At 36.7% G+C, this 18964-nt stretch overlaps 4 protein-coding genes and 1 long non-coding RNA gene across 7 annotated transcripts; 2 read left to right on the top strand and 3 right to left on the bottom strand.

Moving 5' to 3' along the window:
- Window positions 1-1767: 1767 nt before the first annotated feature.
- LOC108818968 (pathogenesis-related protein PR-1) lies at window positions 1768-2637 on the bottom strand. The gene has a single exon (XM_018591932.2). It carries the CDS (start codon window positions 2582-2584, stop codon window positions 1976-1978), a length of 609 nt encoding a protein of 202 aa, XP_018447434.1. The 5' UTR covers window positions 2585-2637; the 3' UTR covers window positions 1768-1975.
- Window positions 2638-3810: 1173 nt separating this feature from the next.
- On the top strand, window positions 3811-6752 carry LOC108821469 (uncharacterized). 3 transcript variants are annotated; one of them, XR_008937400.1, is made up of 5 exons: window positions 3811-4153; window positions 4241-4613; window positions 4704-4788; window positions 5455-5531; window positions 5993-6752. It is a non-coding gene; the product is annotated as an uncharacterized LOC108821469 (long non-coding RNA). The 3 variants fall into 3 exon arrangements; XR_008937399.1 differs by having other exon boundaries at window positions 5409-5531; XR_008937398.1 differs by lacking the exons at window positions 5455-5531; window positions 5993-6752 and having other exon boundaries at window positions 4704-5388.
- A 1890-nt stretch (window positions 6753-8642) lies between these two features.
- On the top strand, window positions 8643-9959 carry LOC108819372 (40S ribosomal protein S10-1). The gene is made up of 5 exons (XM_018592389.2): window positions 8643-8729; window positions 8835-8883; window positions 8986-9271; window positions 9362-9491; window positions 9638-9959. The coding sequence occupies exons 1-5, from the start codon at window positions 8727-8729 to the stop codon at window positions 9716-9718; spliced, it is 549 nt and encodes a 182-aa protein (XP_018447891.1). The 5' UTR covers window positions 8643-8726; the 3' UTR covers window positions 9719-9959.
- A 224-nt stretch (window positions 9960-10183) lies between these two features.
- Window positions 10184-11729, bottom strand: LOC108822221 (uncharacterized). The gene is made up of 4 exons (XM_018595254.2): window positions 11406-11729; window positions 10877-11138; window positions 10722-10789; window positions 10184-10637 (listed from the first exon to the last, which is right to left on the bottom strand). Exons 1-4 carry the CDS (start codon window positions 11541-11543, stop codon window positions 10326-10328), a joined length of 780 nt encoding a protein of 259 aa, XP_018450756.1. The 5' UTR covers window positions 11544-11729; the 3' UTR covers window positions 10184-10325.
- A 1280-nt stretch (window positions 11730-13009) lies between these two features.
- On the bottom strand, window positions 13010-16968 carry LOC108822220 (uncharacterized). Its single transcript, XM_018595253.2, has 4 exons — window positions 16596-16968; window positions 15861-16115; window positions 14458-15767; window positions 13010-14357 (listed from the first exon to the last, which is right to left on the bottom strand). The coding sequence occupies exons 2-4, from the start codon at window positions 16041-16043 to the stop codon at window positions 13289-13291; spliced, it is 2562 nt and encodes an 853-aa protein (XP_018450755.2). The 5' UTR covers window positions 16044-16115; window positions 16596-16968; the 3' UTR covers window positions 13010-13288.
- Between the last annotated feature and the right edge of the window lie 1996 nt (window positions 16969-18964).

Below are 18964 nucleotides of genomic sequence, written 5' to 3'. Positions count from 1 at the left end.
AGTGATTTAAGTCCTCAACTATGTTTGAATCGGATGAAAAACCTTCAACTAAAATTTTATATTTTAAATCCTCAACTATTAAACTTTAATGTCTTTAACTTTACGTAAAGAAAATCATATTTTCTGAACAGGAACCCGTTAAATTGAAACACATTGTTTCATTTAATTACAGGAACGACACGAGATGCTTAAAACCTCATTTATCGATGGCGGGACAATCACAATTCATTCTCATGAAAATAGAGTTTTTCTTCTTTTTTAAGAACCATCGAAGGTTAGTTAAGTTAAAAAAAATGTGTTGTTTATACTCCTAATTATTTCTCTCCTTTTCAGTCCACCTACTATAGAAATAACACATTTTTTACTTATCTCACTTTCATTGGTTATTGAAAAGGAAGAAGAACCCTAATTTTTTTTATTTGATGAAGAAGTGTGATTGTTCATGCCCATTGAAAAAGGAGAGTTTTAAGCAAATCGTGTCTTTTTGTGATTAAATGAAACGCTGTGTTTCGATTTTACGGGTCTCTGTCCAGAAAACGACTTTGTTTAGGAGGGTTAAAAGCATTAAAAGTTTAATAGTTAAGGTTTTAAAAACATAAAAAACATAAAGTTTTGATTAATAGTTTTTCATCCGATTTAAAAATAGTTGGAGATTTAAATCATTAAAATATTTTTTGATTGTAAACATCTCGTGTTGTTGTTGTGATTATATGAAATGCCGCGTTTCAATTTAACAGATCTCCGTTCAGAAAAATATATTTTGTTAACAGAGGGTTAACGACATTAATGATTTAATAGTTGGAAATTTAAAACATAAAATTTTAGTTGAAGATTTTCATCCGATTTAAAATAGCTGAAGGTTTAAATCATTAAAAAAAACCTAAATTTACTCAAGAAACTAAAAACTATTCCTTCTATTCTCTTTTGGTATTTTATAATGCGTTACACTTGAACTAAGACCAGTCCTTAAAGTATCTCCAACCCGACTTTATTTTCTCCTCCAAAATGGAGTAAAAATAAATATGGAACAAAAATTATTTCAACTCTACTCAATTTCTCACTCTATAACAGAATTTACTCCATAAATAAAATAACTTATTTTTGTTTGTTCATTTATTCCATTATGAAATAAGAAATAAAGTATAATTAAAACATTTTATTTCATAATCACTTTTACTCTATTTTTAAAAAATTGAATTTTACATTGAAAATGTTCTTAGTATTTTTTCATTATAGTTACTACTTATTACCAATATATAAAATAGTAATAAGTAGTAACCATAATCGAACATGGAAGCCACTTCTAGTTGACATTCTCAAATTGCATTTGTCATAATTAATTGACCCTTAATCACCCCGTCAGATCCTTTTTTCTTCAACAATCCAAAAGATAATCATAGGAGACAATCCACACACAAAAAAATGGGGATCACAACATCAACCCGTAAATACAAGGACATTCCATAAATTTCATAGATCATATACTACTAAATACAATTTATTGGCCAATGGAAATGATCTCAAAATAAAACGTTGCTCTCATTCTTGGATAGATTGCTAGGGTGGTTAACAAGAAGAAAGATAACCACATATATATTAATCATTGATTAATGTTTTATTTCAATTGAAACTTTTTTTTTATATTAGGTCTGCTGTAAATAGTTTTTAAATTTTGATGTACTAGTTCTCATCAGAAAATTCTAATAATTCTTATTTTCCAACGACTCTGAATCATTGGATTGAAATCCATCAGAGATGAAACATATATTGGTCATTCTAACGGCTATATATAAAGATATAAACAACCGAAATGCAATTACAACCTTGACGTGAACAAAATCATGTATAGCGATACAAACGTATTCAATATCACAAACCCCACAAACACTTCTATTTCTAGTAAAATACAAAATACATCCATCTAACTTCCTTTAAAAAGTCATAAGAACTTCTAAAAGATAAGATGAATGATCGATCAATAGGGTTTCTGGCCGATGTAGTTACCGGGAGGATCATAGTTACAAGTCATGAAGATCCCACCGTTGTCGCACACTACACGTGCGCACCCAATCCTCCTCGTGTTCTTCCACACGAGCTGTGTGTAATGCCCACACATCTGTCCAGCGTCGCACGAGTTGGAGCCATAATGATAAAACCTCTTCTCGCTGGCCCACGCGACCACAGCGTCAGCCGGAGACCAGTTGGCTCCGTATCCCCAGAAAATATTCTCGCCGAGAGTAAACTCTCCGTCTTGGAAAGAGTGTTGCAAAGCACAATCTGACTTTCTTTGATTAGCCCAGTTTTGAGCGTAGTTCTCGAGTGTTTGATCCCATATCAAAGGAGGTTCGAATCTTGCGGCACGGACCAAGTTGTGTCGGAACAAGAACTGTAACGAGTCGTAGTCACATCCCGGGCATAAACTCCTACAGATTTCAAATACTTGACCGAGTGTTGCAGCTTTGGTTGTTGATATTGTTACGAAAAGATTAATAGCACCTAAGAGCAATATTACTCGTAAAAAGGATGATGAACTCATCCTTTTTTGTCGAGATTTTATTGTCTTTTGGGTGCTAATGGTTTTCATGAGAAGTATGGTGTTTAAATATAGAGCGAGAAAAGGAAAAAAAAATGTATGGATATAAATTTTAGCTATTTTTAGCGGCTTTATCTATTATTTGAACCGCGTAATATGCATTACAAATGTTGATCATTGTAAATTTGGCAGATTGCAAATTTGAGAAAGAAAAAAGGGCTTGTTGGATATGGTTGTATCATTTATTAATTTATTTTTGCTAGGGATATGGTTATATTATTGGAGGGATGACATGAAGATATGATTGTGTTTATGTATGTGTTGTCCCGTGAATGCTAATGTTGTCTGTATTAGATAGGCTGTTTGGAACACTCCAATAAGTCAACATGCCAGCCCATTTTTGCACCCAAAAGTCACTACATTATCTCAATGAAATCTATGTGAATCTACACGTCAATATTTATGTTTTATAATGGCGCTCTCTTTTGTACATTAGCTCTTATTTTTTCTTGTTTGCTGTTCACTCTATATCTAACGCACATGCATTTCACCATTGATTGCAATAGAGTTGAAAAGTTAGCATTCTACGATCATATGGCATTCACCCTCGTGAAATACCTCAACTGATCTCTGTTTGTTTGACGAATGGACACATTTTCCCAGTTACTAGGTTATAATCCCCGTTACAATGAGGACTCAAAAATAATTTTGAACTTGGAATTGAGAATTTGAATTCAAATCATGGATATGACAGATGTGTTGGGGACGTATATGTATGGTATCGGGTTAGTTAAGAAACTTGAGAAACAAGCAAAATGTTGCTATGTTTCTTGAGATGTCAAGTTTTTAGGTCTCCACTTAATTTACGTCACATATATACAGTCCCTCATCTTTGAGCACACATGTCCCTTAGATTGAGTCTATGAAACAAGAAGCAACCAGGTTTATTCACACACTATCAAGATTGGCAGAACGTGTTGACTACATTAATAGTATAGAAAGACAAAAAGCAAATTAATAGAAAAAGTTAAGAGGTTAGGATATACAAGCAAGATGTAGGTGTTAACACTACATCTTGTTTCTGAAATCCTCTTGAAAGTGTCACTTATCACTTTCAGTGTGACGACTCCCAACTGTTAATTCTAGAAATGTCTTAAATTTATATGCACCAACAGAAAAAACCAGCATTCTTTGGACTGAAAAATATTTTTTTCTAGAATAAACTTTTTTTTAAAGGAAAAAGAAAATATGGTTCGAAATCTATACTATACTAAAAGGGGAATACCCTCAAATTCTAAGCTGTCCACGTCATTTAATTAAATCGACCAATGGGAGAGAGTCTTTTTGCCACGTCGGATGCATCACTCAAAATCAGTTGGGCTTTATTTCGTTTGGCCCATATTAGGTTTATCAGGTCACGTAGATGAAACGCTGCGTAATAGATTTCGCGACTCCAGACCTGGTGGCGACTTTGTCTGCGCGCTGACCTTCCATCTTCTTCCCCTGGCAAATCCTGTAACCGATTCATCACCTTAAAGTCCTCAATTAATCGAGCAGGCACGATCTAGATTCAATGCGACCTTTAAGGTTTCAGAGACGGTAGAGTTCGACTATAAATAGGTAAGCTATCCTTTTTCATAACATCATCACATTCGTTCTAGACTAATCAGTAAAATGGCTAACGTATCGGTCCTCTCCGCTCTGCAGGCTGGACACTCCTCTTCCACCGTCAAGTTCGCTTACTCCGCTTTTGTGAGGCCTGAAACGTCCGACCTGGTGGAGAGCTCATGGGCATCGACATGCTTTTAATCGTCTCTTAGGTTATGTAACTCTTATTATTTTATGATTTGTTTATTGTTTATAAAGATTTGAAGTTCATGTGTATTCATCGTCTCTGTTAATTCTCTGTTGCCTTGAATTTTGTCATACTATTTAATCCTGTTTGATGCTGTTTTTTTTTATATTCAGTCGACCATGATGCCGGTGACTGTGAATGTCAACCGCCTTGCGACGCACCAGCCTAACCTTGAAGCGGGATCGGTCTACTCTTTAGCTCCACGAACTCCAGTTACCTGCAGCGGTAAGGGTTTCTCGGTCAGATATGTTTGCTATATTTTTTAATTTGGTTTCATGTTCACCACCCTAACGTTGAGCTTTCCACATGGTTCAGCGAAACAGAGAGGGTTTGTCCTCAAGAAGATAGAATCATTGATGGTGTCATAACTGAGTTCTTATGTGCTCAACTTCCACCGCAGGTCAAACTCTAAGTTAGTCCCTTCCATTAAATAAAACGCTTCTCATGAACTCTCTTGAAGAAGCCAAGAGCAGAGAACTGGAAGCTGCATGCTTCTTCTTTCAACCTCACTGTCTTCTTTTGAATACATTGACCTGTTTGTGTTTTTGGGATGTATTTTCAACAGTCATTCGTGAATCCAAGCTGTGAGCCTATGTCTTTACTACTTTGTGTAGTTTTTTTATTTTATCTTTTTTGTCTCAACCAGTTTTTCATGTTTTTTTTTAGCTTTCCAGCAAAAGTATGTTGTAAAGTTTTCTCCTTTTTGCCAAATAAAATTTAATGAAGGTCTTTTAAATATTCAAAAGCAATCAACGCTTTGAGAACATTCCTTTGGGTTCTCTTTTAGGTACTTACATAGATGATCATAGTTGGATCTGAGTTTCTTAGTAAACTGAATATTCACTTTCATAAAGTGATTAAAAATAGTTGATTCCAACTTTGTTTAGTTTAGTTCTACTGACTTTCAGAGTACAAACCAGCTTCAGATACTAGAAAAGTATTAAATCTGAATTAGTTAGATTTAGTATTCTAATATTTGTTTATAGTGCTTTGTCTTAATCTTTCTTTTTAAACCTGTAGGACTACTATCAAGCTTTCAGATTGAACCCACTTAATCCATTTTCAGGGCATAAGATATGATGTCATTGGGAGACTTAAATCCTACAAGCATGTTTGGAGCAGTGGTTTCAGATATGGATTAAGGTATGTTCATGTCTCCTCTCTTTTGCTTTTACAAAAAGTGTTACTACTTGAGAGAGACGAGATTGATCTAATATGTTTTTAGAAATAATGTTCAGAAGGTATGTTAAAGACCATATGTATGAATCAATAGTGTCACATTGTTAAATGAAAATGTCAAGCGTTTGTAATGGAAGTTTTATATAGTTTGTGATGATTAGTTTTCTATATTCAGACAGTTATGCAAATTATTTTAAAAGATGTCAACTAAAATCTTATTAGTAGTTCCGTATTTGTTCCTATTTTGTTGCTTTAATCAATTTTCAATACATAATATTAAATCCACCGGAAAGGTGGGAGTATACAATATTATTTTTGATTTGTATCGATTACATGATTTGATTTTTGATTGCATTGTATATGGAAAATTGTTCTGTCTATTATTATTGTTTGTTTCTGATGGCTGTGGGTATTGGGTTATGCAGGGTATTCAGGAAGGAGAAGAAAACTTGAGTTATATTTAGTTATGTAGAGCATCATGTTTCACAGTGCCTTGAACAAGACATGAACCAAGATCGCTTGGTCTCATGGAGCCAACATAGCGAAACTGATAAAGAGGAAAGAAGGCTGATCATCAGCAGGACACAAGGATCGATGACAATATGGCGACGCTGGTGACTTCCACCCTACAGGTAAAAGCGTTGTGAAGTGCTTTCCAGACAAACAATTTAACTTTTGGTGCTGCTTTGATGTTCCAGACGTCCTTATACCAGTTGGTTTGATGATTCTGAGAAGTTAGGGACTCTTGATCTTTGCATTCCAGCGCAGAAAGATACCCAGATTTAGTGCTATAATCTCCTGATGGAATCTTAAGCCACACCCGTCTGTCCGGAGCCCCGACCAAGCTTGGTTTGATGAGTCTGATACTCTGTTACTCTGTTGGCAATACTCTTCAATCGAAGCAAACTCAACATAGGCAAATTCACAGAAACTGCCATGGCGTCCTATAGCCATTGTAACATTAACAACTTGGCCAGCTTATTTGAAGAAGCTCCTCGCTGGAGGAAAACAATAGTAAAATCAATGGAAAACTTTCAAAAAAATAACCAAAGGTGTGTGTGTGTGTGTGTTTTTTTTTTATAACCAAAGGTGTGTTATAGTTGCATATCTAATCTTTAACAATTGGTATACGAGATTTCAACGTTTCAAAAGAAAGAGTTCCAACGTACTAAGTGTGGTTCCAATGTTTTCTGGAAATGGTGACATGTATTGTTTGTTGTTCTAAAAGTATTGTCTTTATTAAGTTTATTGAAAATAATTCTTTTTTTTGGCATCTATTGAAAATAATTTATAGCTTCAAAATCTAAAGATTATTGAAACATATTTATTGGTCATAAAATTTGCAGATTTCAATATTCAAAATACTTACACATTTATGAAAATATATATATATATATATGTATATGAAAGTAAGGTTATTAACCTATTCTTTAAATAATAACTTAAAATTAAATCAGATGATGTATAAAAAATATATATATACATAAAACAATTAAAAATAAAAACTTAATAAATATATAGTATGTGAACTCTTAAAAGAGTTTAAACATGATTATTAAAAGATTAATAGAAACTGTGACTATGTTTACATATAAATTATTGATATTCCAAACAAAAAAATTATCTTTCAAAATATTTCACTCTAAATTTTCCAAATATTATATCAAAACAAATAAATTATATAATATAAACAAAAAGATATAATGATATAATGATGACAAAAAGATATAATATAAACAAAAAAATTAATTTATTTTAAAACTTAAGGTTTAATTTATACTCCTTCCAATTCCAAAACAGTAAAATTTCTATAACTTAATAATTTTAGGGTTTTCATATTTATTTAATTTACAAATATGTCCTTTTGAGATTTATATATTTTGATGTATGTTTTATGTAAAAATATGAAGAACATATGATTTCACGGTATTCTATATCGTTCCTATTCGATTATATGGGGTATACAATAAATGCAAATGCATTTTAAGTGTAAAATGAAAAATAACATCGAACATTTAAAAATATTAAGAAAAACTAAATATATACTTTACTGTGAATAGAAAACAAAATATAAAATATAATGATTATATTTATATAATATTTTTATACATTAATTTTTAATTTATATTTATATTACGAACATATATTTACATAAGTTTTTTCAAAAAAATTATCTTATTGAAATTTGTTATATTTTATGTTAGCTCAACTCGGAACTGCATGGTGAAGTTTTTGACTTTTTCTAACTTATAGTGATTATAAATTTCTCAAATATATATTTGGATTTTTCACACATATTAAAAGTATTTTAAATTTTGATTATAATTATTTTATTTCTACTTCACCAAATATATATACTAGATCTAACGGTATATATAAACTAATAAAAGATAATTTAAAAAGCATAAGCCGCGCGTAGCGCGGCGAAAAGATCTAGTTACTATAAATAGAGATCTAAAGCATTATAAATTTATTGATTCACATATTTAATATACAAACTATAAACCAATATTTGCCTCAATTGGTTTTTACTGTTAAGTTTATTTGTTATCTTCAAGACTTCGAGTTGATTCGCGTTAGACCATCACCAAGGAGTGGATATAGGATCAAATATAATTGAGAGCATACACACATTTTCCACTATACATATTGTTTTGAATTGAAGGCATTTGTACAAATATTAAGCTAATTGTTAAGAAAATATAAAAAGTAGATGCATCGCTCCTTCTCTCCGTCCGCCCCTGCTCACACCACTATGCTCACTGATTTCGTACTGAATCCTAGTTTCTTTTTTGAACCTCTACCAAGTACCGTGAGAACCATGAACTATGTAATTTAAATCAAGCATCAACCAATTAAAAAGTTAAGGTCTAAACTTAAAACAATCAATCTCAAATTAACAGTTTCCTGTAATTCAGTATGGTTAAGAGAGTCAAAAATTAATTTGAAACCGGTTAAACCAACTAAATCAACAATCCAATGCCCAACCTTTACCTCAAACAACCATTGCGATTCTAGGCCCAAATAAAGCCCAAGTCCATAATATATATACAACTAATCCCATTATAACAGAGAACCCTAGTTTCTCACTGTGTCTCTTTTGACAAAACAAAAACAACTCGCGTCTCTTTGCAGCGAAAGCTCTCTATCAACAAGACAATGGTATAGACTCTGCTTGTGATCTGTTTCTCCATTTCTCACATGTTGTAATGGAAGGACTTGTCCGAGTATGATATTAACTGTGTTCTTGTTTGTCCTTGTTTCCAGATTATCTCAGAGACCAATCGCAGAGAGATCTGCAAATACCTTTTCAAAGGTTTGTTTGTTTAACCTATCCTATTCTTAGCACACATTAGCTGAATAATGCAAAATGCTAGATCTAGTGGCTAAGTGATCTATTTCGTATGGGTTTTCATAGAGGGAGTCTTGTTCGCGAAGAAAGATTTCAATCTTCCAAAGCATCCGTTGATTGAGTCAGTGCCAAACCTGCAAGTGATCAAGCTGATGCAGAGCTTCAAATCCAAGGAGTACGTTAGGGAGACGTTCGCTTGGATGCATTATTATTGGTTTCTGACAAACGAAGGGATTGAGTTCTTGAGAACTTATCTCAACCTTCCGTCTGATGTTGTTCCCGCTACTTTGAAGAAGTCTGCTAAGCCTGGTGGTGGTCGTCCCTTTGGTGGCCCATCTGGTGATCGCCCAAGGTTAGGGTTTTTAACACTCTTTTTTTAATACATTTTGGAACATGTCTGGTCTGATGAACATGTGTGTTGTTATTGTGGTGTTTGTTTCAGAGGACCACCTCGTTTTGAGGGAGACCGTCCTAGATATGGTGACCGTGATGGGTACCGTGCAGGGCCTCGTGGTGGTGATGTTGGAGGAGAGAAGGGTGGAGCTCCAGCTGATTACCAGCCGTCTTTCCAAGTAATTATCTCACTCACTCACTCACTAAAAATCCCTTTCTAGTTTACTCTTTTACCTATGAGCTTCTGATCTTTGGCACATTCAGTTTTCTTAACTAGTTGATGAGGAGATTTTTTTCTAACATGGCATTGTGTTTGTGTTGGCAGGGAAGTGGTGGCAGGCCTGGATTTGGCCGTGGTGCAGGCGGATACAGCGCAGCAGCACCATCTGGTTCGGGTTTACCCTGAAAGAGTTGGTGTTATCTCATTAGACACAATGGAAGGACAGTTTTGTTTTTTTTGAGCATTAGTTTTGTTTGTGTAATGGAATCTGGAATCTATAGTTTTTCTATTTTTTCTGACTTTGGTCTTGACAAACAAGTCCCTTAGTTTCCAGGATCAGTGATAAAGTTAAACGGTTCTTATTCTTTTTTGTCATGTAGACATGTGATATGGCATAATAAGAAGATCAAATGAAGTTTTTTTTGAATATGTCCGAACTATTATAAAGCTGGTTGATCCATATGTAGTATTAATGGATTTAAAATCAAGTTGGAATTGTGAAAATGTTTGGATGTGGAAATAGTAACTTGTCCGTGCGGCACGGACCGTGCCATATATATAAAGCCATTTAAATCTCCTCGCCTCTCTTTGGCAACTAAACTATTATCACATTTTCTTAGAGCGTTATGGATATGTTGTGAGACTTGCAAGTGCCGAATAGTATCTTCATATATCAAAATCACACTTTTCTGCTGAGAAATAAATGGCGTACAAATGACAGTTACAGAAGTAATGGACACAGATGATGGAGAACAGTACGTGTAAACTTCTCGACCAATGGAGATACACAGTTTTACCCAAATGCAGTAGGGTGGATGGGTACAGAGTCACGGCTCTGTTTTCTCTGATGACTGGGGACTGCGTGATTTGCATCTTCATCATCTCTGCTTTCCATCTCCGTACTTGTGGAGGGTTTGGCAGTGTTAAGTAACCCTTTGAACCAACTACCTTGCAATCTCATGTTCCCCCCATTCTCTGAACTGCCGAGTGTTCCAGGCCCCCCTTGTGGAGAGCCACCACCGTTGGTTACGCTCGATGTAACATTCGAAAGGAAACGATAAGCCACTTTACTAGCTGATACTAGTTCAGTTTTCGCTTGCTTTATCTGCCCACAACACACAAGATTATAGCACCAAGAAAAGGCTGTTCATTCAAGTAAAACAAAAAAAAAACGAAAAGAGAACCCCACCCGCATTGCTGTGTTTCCTGCAACTTCCAAGGCCGTGTCGCCGGCATGAGCAAACCGATTCACCCAACCTGTTTAAGACACAGAACCCCAAACAATCACATTATTAGCCTCCAAGACCCTGACTCCCCCCATAAACGTTTTTTTTTTTAATTTACCTGGGAGTTTAGGGACACCAAGCCTGTCACAGAGTACATCGCAGAAGTGATTACAATTTTTAGACAACAAATCATACGTGTGGCCAGGCCATTCCCTGCTGAGCTCACGCAATATCTGATTAACCGTGAAGATACTGCAATCCGTCTTCCCAAGAACAATCTTCTCGCGATAAGTGTACATAGGATTCTTGGTACTAGGACAGCTGAAGACACCAGTTCCTTGTTCACAATACCCAAACGACCATTCATCCTCCCCATACACCTGCACAAAGTCAAATAACACTTCCTTGTTAATCTAATAGTCATCTAATAGAGATACAAGACTAGTCAAATGTAATACACAGACAAGTCACATAAACCATTAGGACTAACTTGGAAACCAAAAAGTCAAAAAAGTGTCACCACACACAATCATTAGCACAGAACTAATCAATCTCTAAGTTCACGTATCAATCTAAAGTAAAGGTGAGGCCTTTGTAATGATAGACAAGAGTTTGGGAGCTTCAAAGTCTGAGATGGGAGTAAGAACCTGAATGGCGCTGTGGAAGATGCCGCCAAGACCGATGCCGTCTTTGAAGAACCTGTTGATCTGGAGAATGGTGTTGTTAGTCTTCTCAGATCCACTGTTGGTCACATCGTATATGTGCACCACAACCTCCGTCGTCATTGATTGGTTACTTCCCCAACCCCCAAAACCCTAATTCCCGAGCTCGCAGATTCTCTCTCTATAGCAAGCAAGACTCGTACCAAATCCACTTTATCTTCGGCAACTAGAAGATCTCTCTGAAAGCAACTGATTTTGGGTTTATTTTCTGAATCTCAGACGAAGGTGATGAAGATGAAGATGGATGCGGCGGTGGTGGTGGGGAACTCTTGAAATGACTATTCTACCCTCGCTTTTCCTGCGTATTTGCTTCTTTACTTGTAAAGCGACGTGGTTTACAGCTACTCAATTCGGTTTAAATCCAAACCGTTGGAATAGTTATAATCTCAGCCGTCCAAACCCAACATCGAATCGTTATTATATTTGGTCTCAATGTTAGATTAAGGTTCTGTAGCTTTAAGGATTTTAAGCTAAGGTTTAAGGGGAATGGGGAAGGAAGACAAATGATTACACAAGTTAGGTCTGCAGATTTTTACAACCTCACTTACCTCAAATTGTTTCTTTTTTTGGGATTGTATTGTCTGCAGACACCATAAGGTGTTCTTATATACCAGAGAGTGGATGTAGTTTTTTGAGATCCTCTACCAGTTTAGTTGCAGTTATTTAGTTATAGCTAGCTATAGAGATTGTCCCCAAAAAAAAGTTATAGATATAGTAAGCAGTTATGGATAGCGTGGTGTGGAAGAAAGTTCAGCCAGTCGCTAGGAAAGGGAAGAAGAATCGTGGTAAAAGATGAATTTGATCGTGTTAAACAAAGCTGAGAAGAAAATGAGACGTTAGGAGATAGCTCTTGCTTCTTCATCTGAGCTTGAGATGAAGCAGAGGAAACTTGAAGACCAGCAAAGGTCTTTTTTATTTAGCAAACATCAGATGAAGGGGCTGCAATTGCAGAAGCTCTTGTTCTGTACGTCCTACTGGGCAAAGATTCTGATGATGATTCATCCACCGAGTAGAAGAAAAGGGGTCTCAAGATGGTTCTCTTTAGAGGTGAAACAACCAACTATATATGTTTGAATCTTACGCTATGTTCTCTTCCTCTATACTTGAGGAAGGTTTGACAGTGTTTAGTATCCCTTTAAGCCAATGTCTTGCATTCTCAAGTTCCCATTTGTCAGAGTTACCGACTTACATTTGTAAGTGTAAACTGTCTAGTAAAATTCTCTCTCAAAGTTAGGTGTCTGCGTTGAAGAAATTGATGTGCATTCTTGCTATTTGTGGTCACAATACTTGCAAACACATCACAAAAAGGAATGACCTTGCATTACATTAAAATATGACCTCAACTTTTCAATTTTGCTTTGCTTATTCAGTGGATGTGAGAAGTTTTGTTTCCACTGTCCCCACTTTTACCAAAAAAAGCTGACCAGATTGCTCTGTCACGGCTGATACAGCTCTGATGGAAATCTTCTATTACTGGACATGAACTCTAGTTTGTCCATGATAGGTCATTGTCTCCAAAAGAAAAAAAAAACAGAAAACAATGAGGACTTTGCAGAAGCATTTCCTTTTTTTCATTTTTTATCTTCTTCCACAAAACCACTTTCCAAGGAAGGAAAAAACAAAAAGCAGCGACCAAATACAGAAACAAAAATCTAGACGCCCTCTTGTGGAGCCTGGGGTAGAATGGGAACCAAACTCTAAACCTTAAACCAGAAGAAACCAACATCATCACCAGATTGTATCTCTAGAACTCTGGTGTACTTTAAACACGAGAAGATGAAAACAAAACCTACCAAAACCCAAAAGTCTCATGTTTTATTTGTTAATGACGCATCGCTGTTGTTGTTCTTATTGTCGCTGGAAACACCAGTGTCTAGTTGTTCTGCGTCTAATCTGAACCGTCGGATGTTACCACCATCGTCTTCTTCAACTGTCCCCAAACCCCGAGGAGGAGGACGCCGGTGCACCATCTCATACATGTTCTCATTCTTCTCATATCTACACCCCTCTCCTCGGCTTCCACCACCATCATCAAACCTTCTATTATTATTATGCTGCTGGCGCACATATGGTCTGAAATTGTTATCGTTCTCCGAGTTCACTCTTCTCATGTTATCAAATCTCTGCTCTTGTCTAAACATCCTTCCCGGTGGCGATTTTCTTCCTCTGAAGTTGTTATGATGATTCTCCCCACCACCATCATTGTTTCTGCTGTCGAAAAACCTAGAGTTTCGCTGGTTTCTTTGCGGCGGCATGAACCCCATCTCTTGGTCGAGCGGAAACCGTTTCTGGAACGGCAACCTCACCCTCTCCATCCTGTTGTCATCAGCCCTGAACCCGGGAGGAGATCTGTTCTGCCCGTTCCATGAAACTGGGGAGCGACTTCTGGGCCTGGATCGTGACTGAGGGTCGTGCAATCTCCTGAAGACGGGAGGGGAGTTGCTTCTATCTCTCCTACTGTTTATCCGGTTGTTGTGCATGCGGCTTGGATAGTCGTTAGCATCACCGGGAGGGTAGGAACAATCTACGCCTCTGAAATCACGATTCCCGTTGCCATCTGGGAACCTTCTGAACCGACCCCGGTATCCTCCATTTGAGAAATTCCTACGAACATAGCCTTGGGGACCTTGGTCTGGCCCTGGCTGATCAAAGCCACTCATCCTAACTCGGCCCTCCTCAACGGTTTTAGGAGGTGGACGTTCAAAACCGTATTGACCACGTTTGTATATAGATGGAGAGAAACGATGCTCGGAATCCCACCGGCTAAACTGTCCTCTCCTAGGACTCCTGTTTTGCATACGCATCTCTGTTCTCTCCCTCCCGACAAACTTATCTGGACCAGCGTCTCTCTCACTCATGTCTTCGTGGCTATAAGGCCTAAAAACCATAGAAATCACTTTAATTAGCAAAGAAACTAAGACATGATAAAAGAAATTAAATAATGAAATGACAACAAGGTTCAGCGGAAATAACTTGCCTTCTACTTCGGATGGGTTCATGTGAAGGTGGCTCCCTGAACGGTTTTGCCCCGAAGCTCCTAGAAGGAGAAGATCCTTTTGGATGCGACTCATTCGTGCAAACCACGACATGCTTCTCTATATCACTATTTTCTTCATGCACATTGCCAGATTCACACTTCGAAACTCCACAATTTGTCTGTGCCACGACTCCTTTCTCAACGTCCTCCATCTTATTCTCATTACACTCAGCCAACGAGTAGAATCGCTCATTCTCTGGCTCAGACCCATAATCCACTTGTTCAACATCTCCGCTATCACCCTCGTTTTCTTCCCAAGGGTATGGTTCCCTCAACTCTCCATCCTCAAATTGGGAATCATAACCAGATTGACCCTCCTTACCATTTTGAGTAGAAGCGTCTGCCTTGTGCTCAGGCGACAATGGAGAATTCATGTGCACATCTGATGCAATCAGGCCGGTAGCGTAGTCCTTACTACCATCAACATGTGTTCTCTCTGTAACGGACTCAGTGACTTCCCCATCAGAGTATCTTCTGGATGTCTCATCGACTACATCACAAGACTGGCCCCATGCGTCTGTTGGAAGATTTAAATCCCAGTGTAACCTATCCTTTGTGAGGGATTCCGAGTTCTTACCCTTTCCAGTGCACTCATCACCAGATATGTTCTCTGACACTGTGACACTATGAGGTGCTAAATTTCCGCTATCACCTGCTTCCATATCTTCCTTTGGCCTCTCTGTCGAGGATTCATTAGAAACAGCAAGGCTGATGTTCTGGGCCACTATCATACTACTAGATGCTACTCTAGTATGCTCTTCACTCTGATTAGCAGCCGAAGCATTACCCAAAATATCAGCCGAAGCATTTTGAGGCGCTATGATTGCGCTCTTGTCTTCTCCACCCTTTTCACGGGACTCAATCGTAGTATCTTTCCCTGATACATCAACAGTGCCAGTTGATGAATCATTACCTTCCACGTGACCAGATAAGGTCAAAGCATCTTGCTGCCGAACAGGTTCCACAAGCTGACTGTCAACAACGGATGCAATTTCGCTACTCATACCACTACTGCAAGCAACCTCTGCAAGTATCTCAATACCAGAGAAGTCATGACTGCCGCGATCTTGGGAGACTTTTGGTGTTTTACCGCGCATTAGATTAGGGTTCAACCGTGAAACAGGCAGAACGTGATTGACCTCAGCACGATGTTGTGACCTCACGTTCAGAGATGATGGAGCGGGAACCATAAATCTCCGTTTCTTGATCGGAACATGGTCTACTCTTTCTGCAAGATGCCGGCCGCCAAGCTGCCATTATTGATAGAATCAAGCATTAGCATAATGAGACCAACAAAATCCCTTAAGAGAAATAAAATGGGGGAAACAGGCTATAATGAAAACCTTTTCTGATCCTGTATCTCCTTCTGCCTCAACATCTGGGGCTGCAGACCTTGGAACTTGTTTCTTAGTACGCCTAGTGGAACTCCTACTACCTTTAGCCACCATTTTCCAAGGAAGGTCGTTATTGATGGTAGCCTTAAGCTCTAAACTGCCAGTGCTTGTCATACTTCCATTGCAGTCCATCAACGTATAGATTCAAACACAAATGGAATTTTCTTCTCTTCGCTGTGTGTAATCCTCAATGTGTAACCTCACCTGAAAGCAACAATCTCCGTAAGAAATCCGTAAAAACAAAGCCCTGTCAACGAAGAAATCTCTGTCCCCCAAAAAACATATATGGTTGTCAAACAAAATCTACTCATACAAGGTTGTATATAGACGAATCAAAAGTCATAGTCTTCTTGATTCTTCAAGCCCAAAAAAAAAGTCAAAGGCATACTAGAGCCAAGCTTTTGAGTCCACTAGTTTAGGCAAGAGCCATAAATCATGAAGATGGAAGGATCTTATGAGAAGCCAGAAGGATCTGACTTTCCAGAGTCTGGATGAGTCTCAAAAACAAAAAACAAAAACATAGCAATCCTTCTCGTTCATCTGTCATGCCAGGGAAGACTCGAATATGTCTCAGCCGATCAAGAAAAAAATCGAATCTTGTGGACATCAACGAAGATCGATCTCCTCGCAATGAAACCATATCATCAAGAGCTAGAAATCAAAAGAGCTAGGGTTTTCATATACCTTTCCACCAACTTTTTCTCATCTATCACTCATCAAAAACACCAAAACCGCCTCCGATGCGAGATTAGATCTCAGATTCAACTCTCCTCCACAGATTGGTTTTTCAACAAAAGCTCGATTCGATTTATCAAAACGACCGCCCTTCAAAATCTCCTCCGATTGATTTATAACCAAGTACAAAGTCTCGATCAGAGAATACGAAACCCCAACAAGATCGATCAAAACGGTAGAGAAGAGTCGCCGATAAAGAGAGGCGGCGAAGCTAGGTCTTCTTCTTCTTCTTCTTCTTTCGTCTTCTTCACAGAGAAGAATTAAAATACTATTATAATTTTTTTTGCTTTCCTTTTAGCTTTGGGTGAACAGCGCAGAGCCTCGTGGCTTATCACCACGTATATTTATTATCCTCTATACACCGACAATGCCCTCCACCGTAACCAGAATTAACGGTTTTGCCATCTCCTTGGTCCATGGACTCATGGGCTTTGTTCTTTTCTTTTTCTTTTCCGGAAATAAATATTTTGCAGATAAAAACGTAATTAATTTCGTGTCATAGGAAATATTAAATTCTGGAATCCTCGATTCGGCTGAAAAAGTCAATGGTCAACTATATACATATGCCCCTCCTCGTGGAATTTTTGGTGATTATTCTGGAGTTACCCCTTCTTCTTATTCTATTTTACACTTTTCGTCCCTATACTAGTATACTTGCATATTCATTGTAAGCCTCCAAATCATCTTTGAGATAACAAATTAAATGTGACATGAATGTCTTAAGGAAAGATTACATAATTTTGGATTTTATACGGAATTTAGAATTAGGATTGCGAAAAATAAACATGAGAATATGAAACTAGGTGAGAAATTTCTTATGCAAAAGAGAGTTAAATGGTAACAGCTCTTGACTACGACTGGAATATATATAAATGGAAAAACAATCTTTATACTCTATGTAAAGAGATTTGATGAAAAACTATTCCGACGTTATTTTTGATCAAAAATAAAATAACCTGAGAAAGAGGTTTTAAAATTAAGTATGTGAATATTATCCGAAAAAATTAAATATAAATTCGATACGGACCGAATATTGAATTATAGGAGATTAGATATCTGATATCTGAATGAATACAAATATAATTATTTATCATAAATTTTTAATAGTTTAGAATACTTAATTTTCTATTCATAGTTCATCTTAAATTTAATTTAGTCTCCGCCGTAGTGGTTTTTTTATTAATTTCTTCACACCTTTTATTTTTACCAGATGATTATTTTCTAAAATTATTTTGGTGAGTATTACTTTTTATCCTTAAGTATTTAGTGTCCTACTCTTTGGTTAACAACTTATTTTATTGTTATTTATTTAAATATTATATCATTTTATCTTACAACATACACATTACTAATAGATTCAGATATTTTTGTTTTGATTCGTGAACTATATTCTATTAGGGACAAATGTCCCACATCGGATATTGGAAGGGATCCTTAACAATATATAAGATAGATGAGTCACTCCTTTTATCACCAATTGGTTTTAGATGTGAAGCTCATCTAGCTTAACATGGTATCAGAGCCCGATCCACACAGTCCAACCCGATCCATTATCGATCCAGCCCAAAATCGGTCCATCGATCATTGCCCAAATATTCCGAGATCGACGCTTAGAGAACCATCATCTCGAGGAGGCGTATTAGGGACAAATGTCCCACATCGGATATTGGAAGGGATCCTTAGCAATATATAAGATAGATGAGTCACTCCTCTTATCACCAATTGATTTTGGGTGTGAAACCCATTTACCTTAACATATTCATCCTGATCTTTTATTTTAAGTAATTTTAAATACTAAACCCGATCTGAATTATACGAACATGAGCTGACCCAAAGTATAAAAATACATGAACAAATTCTATATCTTTATCTGAAATATCCAAAAATCTAAAAATTACTCGATTTGAATCCGAACGGGTATCCGAATGCCTATCCCATTATAATATATGACAATTGTATAAATTAATGAAATGCCTGGTAAATCAGGTTAAAATAATTTTAATAAGAAAATCATATCTGCTTGTCTTTAAATTCCATGTTTCAATTTATTATGTAAACAAAGATAGCAATACAAATTAGACACTCGGGGATGATTTGATAAGATCAGACTATTAGGAAACACTATGTACGGTATTATTCAAAAGGGAGACTTGGACAAGATAGAGATGTGTGTGATCCACTAAAGTCATTGAAAATAATAATACACTAGATTTTGACCCGCGCTTTCAAAGCGCGGGTTTATTTTCCTTTATTTTTTAAATTGACAAATATTTAGTATAGTAAATGTCATATTTTTATATATTTATTTTTTCATAAAA

This window comes from Raphanus sativus, chromosome 8 (genome assembly GCF_000801105.2).
Source record: "Raphanus sativus cultivar WK10039 chromosome 8, ASM80110v3, whole genome shotgun sequence".
Taxonomy (NCBI): Eukaryota; Viridiplantae; Streptophyta; class Magnoliopsida; order Brassicales; family Brassicaceae; genus Raphanus; species Raphanus sativus.
Note: the sequence above shows the minus strand (reverse complement) of the source record. Positions and strands in the feature narration are given on the sequence as shown.

Bases quoted from the DNA above. Each gene is read 5' to 3' on its own strand.
- LOC108818968 (XM_018591932.2), bottom strand. From the start codon at position 2,584: ATGAAAACCATTAGCACCCAAAAGACAATAAAATCTCGACAAAAAAGG.
- LOC108819372 (XM_018592389.2), top strand. The intron at 8,884-8,985 runs GTTTGTTTGTTT...GGGTTTTCATAG, and splicing joins CTGCAAATACCTTTTCAAAG to AGGGAGTCTTGTTCGCGAAG. The intron at 9,272-9,361 runs GTTAGGGTTTTT...TGTTTGTTTCAG, and splicing joins CCATCTGGTGATCGCCCAAG to AGGACCACCTCGTTTTGAGG.
- LOC108822221 (XM_018595254.2), bottom strand. From the start codon at position 11,543: ATGACGACGGAGGTTGTGGTGCACATATACGATGTGACCAACAGTGGA. The intron at 11,139-11,405 runs GTTCTTACTCCC...GACTTTGTGCAG, and splicing joins TCTTCCACAGCGCCATTCAG to GTGTATGGGGAGGATGAATG. The intron at 10,638-10,721 runs GTGGGGTTCTCT...TGTTGTGGGCAG, and splicing joins CAGGAAACACAGCAATGCGG to ATAAAGCAAGCGAAAACTGA.
- LOC108822220 (XM_018595253.2), bottom strand. From the start codon at position 16,043: ATGGACTGCAATGGAAGTATGACAAGCACTGGCAGTTTAGAGCTTAAG. The intron at 15,768-15,860 runs GTTTTCATTATA...CAATAATGGCAG, and splicing joins GAGATACAGGATCAGAAAAG to CTTGGCGGCCGGCATCTTGC. The intron at 14,358-14,457 runs GCAAGTTATTTC...TATGGTTTTTAG, and splicing joins GAACCCATCCGAAGTAGAAG to GCCTTATAGCCACGAAGACA.